At 40.6% G+C, this 9,773-nt stretch overlaps 1 protein-coding gene and 2 non-coding genes across 3 annotated transcripts; 2 read left to right on the forward strand and 1 right to left on the reverse strand.

The window, feature by feature from the left end:
* The first annotated feature begins 379 nt into the window (after positions 1-379).
* On the forward strand, positions 380-2,062 carry SARC_11800 (hypothetical protein). The gene is made up of 2 exons (XM_014294108.1): positions 380-1,020; positions 1,895-2,062. Exons 1-2 carry the CDS (start codon positions 396-398, stop codon positions 2,038-2,040), a joined length of 771 nt encoding a protein of 256 aa, XP_014149583.1. The 5' UTR covers positions 380-395; the 3' UTR covers positions 2,041-2,062.
* Positions 2,063-8,721: 6,659 nt separating this feature from the next.
* Positions 8,722-8,794, forward strand: SARC_30256. Its single transcript has one exon. It is a non-coding gene; the product is annotated as a tRNA-Val (tRNA).
* A 501-nt stretch (positions 8,795-9,295) lies between these two features.
* SARC_30257 lies at positions 9,296-9,366 on the reverse strand. The gene has a single exon. It is a non-coding gene; the product is annotated as a tRNA-Gly (tRNA).
* Between the last annotated feature and the right edge of the window lie 407 nt (positions 9,367-9,773).

Below are 9,773 nucleotides of genomic sequence, written 5' to 3' on the forward strand. Positions count from 1 at the left end.
TATATATATATATGCCCCTTTGGAATGTGAAATGCCAAAAATTCTAAAGGTACTTGTTGAAAAATCATCTCCTGAAATACCTTTGTTCAAGATAGAAATAAAATGAGTCTGTAAAATTTATTCCTTTACAGATATGGCCGTGTTGTGTAAGTGTGAAACAAGTACATCCCTTCAATACGTTCGCCTACATTCAAAGGGATGTACGACTAGAGTATTTTTTTGGGTAAATTGTTGCTATAGCTTTTGATGATCTTTTGATAAAACGCGAATGGGAAACATTAGTTGAGCAGATTTTGTACGGCATTGCTTTTTGGCCCACACACATCCGCAAATATATTACATATCACTCTTTGATATCGCATCTATAATCATTGCTTGTAGACTTTTCCGCTGGTATGATAGACGTCTTGACTCAAAAGGCATTAGACCGAGGCTGCGCCGATCGCATTGTTGCTGCGGTAGACAACGGAGAGCTTCTGCAAACGGTGGAGAGTTCAAGCTGCGATGTATACGTATCTAACTTTGGACTCGTGTTCTTCAACAGCCCTGAAGATGGATTAAAGCAAGCGAAGCGGGTGCTTCGTAGTGGCGGGCGTCTGGCGATCAGTACATGGAGTGAGCACACGCCTGCATTTGATATTATTACCAATGTGCTCAAACAGCTCAAGGAACGCAATACGCCTGTGGGTGTGGAAGGTGTCCTAGATACCAAAGATCATACAATACAAGACTGTGGCTCCGGATCCGATTTTTCGAAACGTACCGAACATCTCAACACAGTGAACTCAGATGCATCTGCTCCTGATAGGGCGGGTGAAGGTACGCCGATCGCAAACAACCGCAGCAGTCAATCACAAAGCTCACCGAACCAAGCCTTCAGGCGCTTCAGGAATGCGTATGCTCTACCTGCACTTATGAAGAAGTATGAGTTTGAGGAGGTACGCGTTCATCCTATCTCACATCAATTATTGAAGCCGACACCCGACGCGTACTGGACGCGGATGTCCACAGCTTCTCCGGGTGTGTTTGAGGATACGACTTATATGTGAAGTGCACTGAGATTTGTATACTTGGTTTACTGGGGCGATTTCTTTCGACCGTATGCTAAGAAGACTTGTGGTCTATATTGCTTGTATTTTGGTCACCTTTGTGGTCAACGTGTACAGGTGTTTATTGGTTCCGGTAGTTTTGGGTGCTCGCTTCACCTAACTTCCCAGAGAAAAACCGGGTGCCTGCAACCCGGAGGGTGTTCACCTGTATCGTCAGTATGTGTGTGTTGTGTCGTAAATTCCCAACCGGAGATCAAGCCATTTTGTGTCATGCAAATGTATTCTCATCCACATCTTTATTTTGCATTGTTATTGATCGTTGATGCGCCCAGTGGTTTTTCTTAAATCGGCGTTGGGAGAAAATATTACCAACCCGTCTTTGGTCGTGATCTCAGTACATCCTTAATACCTGACCGCGTAGTGTTATCAAAGTGTTGGACGTAAAAAAGGATCTGGATCATGTGAGGAAATGGAAATTGCAGTGCTTTTGTGTCGGGTGGGGACGTGACTTTCGACAACTGAGTGAAATAACTTCTCGCACAACACGATTGTAAATATACTGAGTTTAGAAAAGTATAGAATATCCATGTGACCGTTGTGTGAGCTTGCGCATAATTCATATGTGAATTATGCCTATATGATCATGACTAGGCTCCACTGCCCCTTTCTGGCCGCTATCATGGGTGGATAAGCTGAGTGCGAAAACTAAATGCTAGTCAAACAATAGGATGATGCATACGCCCAACTTAAATATTGGCGTGGACGGAAGAAAGAACGTCTTACTATAGAGTTATCTTGTGATACTTGCTCGTCAACTAAGTACCACCTTATCAAACATATTGCAGGGACCATACACACACTCGGCGAACTGTCCAGCTCAGATAGGGAATGGGTGAAAAAGACCACAATTCAGTGTCTCACCGACCAGTTTGGCGCCGGGCCAGTATCACTTGAGGCGAAAGCCTATATTGTATTAGCAAATAAAACTTAGTGCTATCCGGTACTAAAACGTGCGTATGAGGTTGTAAATTCAATGATTGATATTTTGGGCTTTATTGGGCGTGTTCGAATCGGTGCTGACTGGAAGAACTGGATACTAGCTCAGGTAGATGTGCAATTGATGTCGAACGAAAAGTGAATAACAAATAGACAGGATGGGATATCTATACTGGTCATAGGGTGCGCCAACGTACCCTTTACATCTCCGCAAGCTGGGTGAACAACAAACGCTTTTATGCCTCAGGACAACAAACGCATTTGTTGTGAACACTTGTTGTGAACACTTCAGATTTAGAGAACGAGAGCCCGAATGCGTGGTATTAATCTTTGGTATTTCAGCAGCATGTGCTTGATCCCATTACTCTCGGGTTTATTGATTCAAACGGAAGCACAGCTTTAATAATAAAAAGTGAGAGAAATTTATTTTTTATAATACTAGAATTGCTTTTTAGACCGCTGATACCGAATCAAGATGAAGAACTGACGAAACCTCTCTCGACTTTAATAATTCATGTTATCCAGCAATATGTCTACCGTCGGCATATAAGCTCAAGAAATATAAACCACAGTGACAGAATGTTTTTGTTTCTTTCTAAAGTATCGCAAGACAAAAAAAAAGGAATTCTAATCTACCAATGACACTTCGCTGTATTTGTGGAGAACTTGAGGAATCCACTTAGAGCATTCAAGGGATTCATTCTTAAAGTTTACAAATATACCTAACCATTCCAAGTTTTTAACTAACACGTTATTTCAAACACACCAGGTCATAGGGGCGGTTGATTGACAGGAGAAAGTGGCAAGCGATCAACTAGATGAATATGCTGATGCACAACCAGATGGTCACCAACAATGATTGAAGCGTGCAGCGTTTAAAAAAATTACATCAGGACAACAAGTCCAACACCATGAAGCTCTCAATTGAGGTGGTATCTCAATTGGCACTGGTTTGAAGTGCAATTCCTCAGCCCGTGAACTCATCTAAAACAGTAAGGAGGCATGGTGGCGTCTGAGAGGTGATAAGTTCAGACAAGATCGTGACTGGTACATAACAACCTAGATTATAGCTTCACATGGGCAGATTGGAATCAGCCCAGACAAAATAACAATTCTTTCCGAAATACAGGTTAAACAAGACCTTAACCGCAACTAACCCTTTTCGATCATGCCATGGAACCTGGAGAACGTTATCTGCACTACAAACGTGGGCCGAAAGGAAAAACAGCCTGGTGAGTCACGTCATTGGAAAGTACAGATAGTCGATACTGGTCATTGTTCCTTTGATTAAGAAAGTATCGTCTTGTCAGATTATGGTTGGACAAAGAAAGGAACAAAATCAAATCCTTGAGAGCAAAGGAAAATACGATTCGAGCATGACCTGCTCCGAAGCAATACAACCCATGGTTCTTATACTGAAAGCCGCTGGATGGTCGTGGGAACAATATGAGATGGTTATCTGAATAGCCTCCTTGTGGGACTGGCCTTCAATAACCCTTTAGCTAATCCCAGAGATTTACCAGAATACACCTGCAACATTCAAAAAGTATTCAACACTGCTGAAGGAAAAAAAATGGAAAGGGATGTGTTGTGGGTAATATTACTTCGATCTCGGCGGATAACAACACATTTGACTGCGATATATATATATATATATATATATATATATATATGTAGCACAGACCAATGTCGTGGTCTAAAAAGAAAGCGCAACCATGATAACCCACAGCCGAGGGAGTTTGTATAGCAGCGTCCATGTCAACAAAAGAAGTTCTCACGCTACTTCATATTGTTGAGCGAAAAGAATCAGAGAACACGGGACAAGGGGTGCTGGGCTGCTGGCAATAAGTCAAAACAGCTTTCGTACTGAAATCTGTCAGTAATATAAACTTCGATAAATGTCTCAAATGTTTGGATCCACACAGACGAATTCAATGCACCGAAGGTGATATGGTCGCCGAGCTTCAAACCCGTACTAAACGTCGAACCCAGCAGATCCTTATCAATTTTGCCCACATTGCAACGGGAAATCAGTTTATTGAATTGCCCTGTCTCGAATGAAATGATAAATGTTTACACGGGATGTAACAATGGGCAAGTCAGTGCAAACAACGTACGACGTAGCAGCGGGGGAGATGTGAACTCGACTACCACCAAAAAACCTCGCGAGATTATATAATGGGTGAACATTATTGCTCATTTAAACGAAAGTGCCAACAAAAAGGCCATAGCCAGCCGAAGGTTATCTTCTGTTTATGAAATGAGGTGAAGAGTGCATGTAACAACACGTTATATGTCAGGACAGGAGGCAAGCTAAAATATCTGAATGTGGAATTTGATTTTTCTACCCATACGTACCTGTTGAATGAAGAAGCGGATGTTTCGCCATTTTGCTGGATATATTGAAGCAATGCAGGATCAGACCGGAATCCATTGTCAGCATACAACCTTCAGAAGCTTTTGTCAAACGAGTGGGAGGTCTTCAATACTTACCGTACAGAATTACGTTCCGAATGATCCTGAAAGGCAAGACTGTGTTTGAGACGTTTACAGCCCTAGGTCTCATCGACAAATGCTGAGCTTCTGCTAAGAATGTCATTATACGATCAATCCGTCGCTGACGAGGATAGAGTGAATAGAACCTTGACGTTGCACAATGGCTCTCTTTATCCTGTTGCAATACTGTCCAAGACAGTACAACAATGACACGAACCACAATGAACAATAGCGCGACGCGAAAGGATCATGCAACACCCATACACGTGGTTGAATGTAGGGCACTTCCACCCATTGCCTCCAAAACCGTCCGAGCATATGATTGCTGCATATTTGGTAGTAGAAGCAAAGAACCAGAGAACAATAAATTCTTGATTGGTGATATCAAACATTACTAACGAAGCTGTGTAATTTCACAACAGAACTATTGGTGAAGCCGAGGTTGTGTCCGGTAAAAAAATTACTGACGATGGACAGTTATTGCCATTCCGAGAGTAGTTGTTAGCAATTTGGCTGAAACCAAGTGATATGGGCAGCTAACTGTGCTAGAAAAGGAACGCCTACTGCCATTCAACTACAAGCACCCGTAGGACCTCTTGATAGAGCAATGCAAACAAGGTGAAAGGTTTATCACTAAACACACAAATTTCTTTAATCAGAGCGCGGACGAACATAGATACATGTATGTAGATCCGGTAGATTTGGAATTCAAGCATGGCGATGTGACTCGATCTACGTAAAGCAGTATTCATTATACAAGATACAGCAAGATGTGTTTAAGCAATAGCAGCATACTTGCAGAAAAAAAAAGAAAATATACAATGCTCAAACTCAAGAGTACAACTCGCCCAACTCGCCGTGTTTTATAGTGCCTAACAAAAAAGAAAAAGGAAGGCTCGTCTCGGACCGCTGGGCTATCAATGAAGCGTTGGTGTACAAGGACTAGCCTCTAGTGTCTATTGAGGAGTGTTTTAGTATATTTGCTGATTGCAAAAACTTTGCAATATGATATTTGAAGGACGGGCCCTTTAAGGCTGCTGGTTGACGAAGCTAAAAAAAAAGTGTCACATTTTCTACTCCACAGGCCAAGTATGAGTACAGAATATAGCCACAAGGTGCCATGACGAGTGGAGTCATCTTTTGCCGCTAGATAGCGTCTCTTCTCAAAAACATAGACACTTCAGTGTCAATAATATGGAAAGAATGCAGTTTGAATATCGGTCCTCTATCGATGAATACATATAAATGGTATTATCCGCCTGTTTGTAAAAACTACACATGTTTAGCAAGGCTTTCACTAATCAAATGAAGGTGCACCGCATGGAAATAACGCTTGCCACATTGTCGCTCTATCTTCATCCGGTGTACAAATAGCACGTATAAATTCAACGGTTTAGGATTGCAAAAACGAAATAACGGTTATATGTGAAGGAATAGCAGTTCGTGGAATTGTACCTTTGTAGCAAAGATTGCCATTCCGTTGGCGATTACTGTGAAAACAAAAAACATTCGCCGTGTATTTGTTAGTTTAGAAATTCACCTGACCGCGTCCCACATTATACAAATCTCACGTCATCTCCGTGATCAGGTCGTTTCAAGATTAGCCACAATAATAAACAGTCTTTCGCCCTCATTGTCTCTTACGTTTTACAATTTCTATCTTTTGTTTTGTCCAGATTTTTTTCTGAGGTCAACTCAAGTGTATATATTTTGCTCCCCGTGAATAGGTTTTCATCAAACTTATGCATTGATCTGTCGCGCAAATAGGCCGAGAGTTGTAAATGCTTTTGTTCGACTGGATAAGTACCTTTACATATTTATCACTCTCGGCGTCTGGCTTTGTTTATTCCTGCACGCAGCAATGTTGCTGACGAAACTCGAAGGAATACGCAATATTGAGACATCTGGACATTGCGAGGGCTTCTACGTGTAGATATGTTTTAACATTGTTGTGTACTTATATTATCGAATATAGCACATTGTCCAGCCACAGATGTAACATCAACAGGCTGAGCAAATATAAATGTATCGTGAAAATTTGTGACTTCACCATAATCAATTTGACGAGACCAATTTATTACACGACACCATTACCAGTGTAAAGTAACATGTCTGGTCCGAATCTTAACAAACTTTTTTTTCAACAGGCGCGATAGATGAATTATACAGCAGTGATGGTATTGTTACAGCCATCGTATGGATGACTTCATGCTTGCGTTAGCGACTGTTTTGATTTTTTAAAAACATATATTTAAAACATAGCCTTTGTCTATTTTAGAAGGCTATGCTAAACATTTACAATATTGGTTAGACAGCGTTTTGGCTTTTCGATGACTTTTGGCTGATCCCAGTATCCGTGACTTGACTGGTTAGTTGTGTGGCTGTTTGCCATTAGATATCGCACTACTCCAGTAAATATGATGGAAATAATAGTGTCCGAGCAATTCTTAAACGTTGAAATGAGTTTGAGTACAGTGTGTAAACAACCACTGAATTAACTGTTCCCTGATCCTCTACAGATTGAATGCATATGTACCAGATAGCCATATATTAAAGTCTTGCAATAGGCACGTATGCTTAAAGAAGTTTGTTTGGCAAAATACTAGCGGTCCGGTAATAGTAAACGGTGACTGTATACAAAACATCAGATTAAATCTGCTCAGCGCTGTGAATATTGCCGGAATAGCAACATGCCTGTACTTCGGGCGACGCACATCAACTATCAGTCGCTAACCTATCCAATTTGTAAGAAAAAAAACTGCCTGAAGATTCATTGTTCTGCTAGCTGTTGACAGCCCTTGAGTAGCAATTACGTTAAAAAAAATACGTCATACTAGGCCCACTTTCAAGTTGTATTATTCTTATACAAGCTACTGTGTATCTCTACTTCACTTCGTGCTTTTCACTCATCATAATCGTTTGGGCAGTGTACGGCTTCTAAATTTATTAAATGCGTCATTGCCTGATTCGGAATGTTTTCATTAGTGAGAAGTCCAAACATATTCTACCGACTTAGGATTAATAAGAAATCGACTTTTAACAACTGTAAACCAGGCATTCGAGTCTCGCGCAGATATCAATACAATCGAGGAGCACGATCACGGCGTGGTTGATCGTGTTTTCTTTTCCTGGTAAATGAGTTTATTAGACGTCTAAGCATACAACCCCACATTGTTACCGTGCATAAACTGAAATTCGATTATAGCAGAGCAGTAGGTATGGGTGTGTGGTACTCGGCCACTCATTGAGGCGAGTGGAGATGAATATGCATGACTACTAAGCTTGACTACTACTGAAATATGATCGAATCTTGGCCGTTGGCACGAGCAATAAGAGCTTAAAAAGAGGACCACTGGCACCTGGCAAAAACCGGTGAAATAGATTTGCGGACATTATACTAGTAGGCCGACTTCATGTCAAGTCTGTGCTGAAAATAGATCAGGTTTCTTTTGAAGTATTAATCCTATATAATCTTATGACATTTATCCCAGGGTGATGTAATTTTATGATTTTGAAAGTTTGATGCAATTTCAGACTGTCAAACTTCCACAATGTATTATTGACCCATACTGCTCACATTGTTTAAGATGGGAAGTCATTTGCAAAGTGTTTCATCAGCCGCTATACACTGTTCTATCATGCATGCTAAGAGTTCTGTTTACATATTCGCGTCGAAGGATATATATGATCTACTCACGAGCTGAACAACGGCTATTCACTCCGATTACTTCGATCCCACCAGAGTAGTGAATGTGGGCGAATTATATTGTTAATTTTCCAGCCGATGCACGACAGAATGATAAGTAACAATAGTTTAGCGATCAAAGGTACCGTGCGACGTGCATTGTTAGACCCGCACAACCATCATTGCTATGTATAGATTTTATTTATATGAGAGCCACGCTGTTTCGATGCGTTCTACTGATACCCAGATTCTCAACTACTGTGAAGTAGAAATTCAATAAGGCAGCCGAACGATTGGAATATTGTTGTGATATCAAACGATCGTCCTGTGTCGGTTGTTGTTGATCACTACTCCTATATAGACTATGTCGGCATTGCGTTTCGAGACTCAATCGCTTAGCATGGCCTATTACCACGTGCTATAGAATTGTCATCTTAGTTTCGAGAAAAGGTTAGAATTGATATATATATACATTTAAATCTAACACATCTTAACTTTCTCGTGGTGTAGGGGTTATCACATCATGTTTACACCGTGAGGGTCGTCAGTTCGATTCTGGCCGAGAAAACTCTACTGAACCGGTGTCAATTTCGCGGAGGTTATTTTTTTCTCTCTAATAATGTTACATGAATTAGGATGCAATGTTCACACAGATGAAGTGTATTTAACCGTGACCCATTCAAAACTTGTATTTGATAATTTATAATTCGTACTTGACGGGTGCCAACATATTCGACGTCAACTTTTGATTGTCCAATTTCAAATAAACTTCAAACCCACGCTATCATTTCGAAGTGGAAGAGGATACTTCTCGAGGCGATGGGCTTGTTGTCGCGGCTAAGGGTACTATACAAAATAGTGACGTAAATAACAACATGGTTGTGTTGTATACACAAAAAACACAATAGGATCAGCTTCAAATAGAAGGTAATTAAAGAGAGAGAGAGAGAGAGAGAGAATCAGTTTTTAAAAATAAATTTCGTGAAATTAATTTGGAATTACTTGTCGATCATCTGACCAGCCACAGAAACAGTTTCAATTTTTTCGTCCTTCAACTTCATAAAAATTCTCTCCAACACGGGAATCGAACCCATGGCAGATGAATGGAAATCATCTATGTTACCACTACACCAGTTGGATTATTGTAAAGAAGATTGTTAATGTTAATATAAAGCATATCTAAATTAAATTCTAAATATAGATATATTTTTTGCATCAGCGGAACAATATTTATTTGTGCAGTATTAATTCCCGACTATAAAACACATACACGGGCCGGAAGTAAACTATCGAAGGCTGAAGAGGCCACACTAAAGCGGTTGCTGGAAAAGGAGGGTGAACATTTTGGTTCAATTCATGTTTGTACTCTACTTGACTCAGATAGCGGTCAACTGGTAACGTCCAACATGACCTGGAATACCGGTGTCATATACGTCGTATACGTTGGAAAAATTACACGCGACCGTAACCGCCTCATTCGAGTCAGTTCATACTCTGGTGTGGGACATATGATGCACCAGTGTATTTTGTTCAGAACTCGACTAAAT

Source organism: Sphaeroforma arctica (genome assembly GCF_001186125.1).
Source record: "Sphaeroforma arctica JP610 unplaced genomic scaffold supercont1.1883, whole genome shotgun sequence".
Taxonomy (NCBI): domain Eukaryota; class Ichthyosporea; order Ichthyophonida; genus Sphaeroforma; species Sphaeroforma arctica.

What these genes read in the sequence shown, in the direction of transcription:
- SARC_11800 (XM_014294108.1), top strand. Translation starts at nt 396, where the DNA reads ATGATAGACGTCTTGACTCAAAAGGCATTAGACCGAGGCTGCGCCGAT. An exon ending in GATGTCCACAGCTTCTCCGG is followed by an intron (nt 1,021 to 1,894) that starts GTGTGTTTGAGG and finishes AACATATTGCAG; the next exon opens with GGACCATACACACACTCGGC.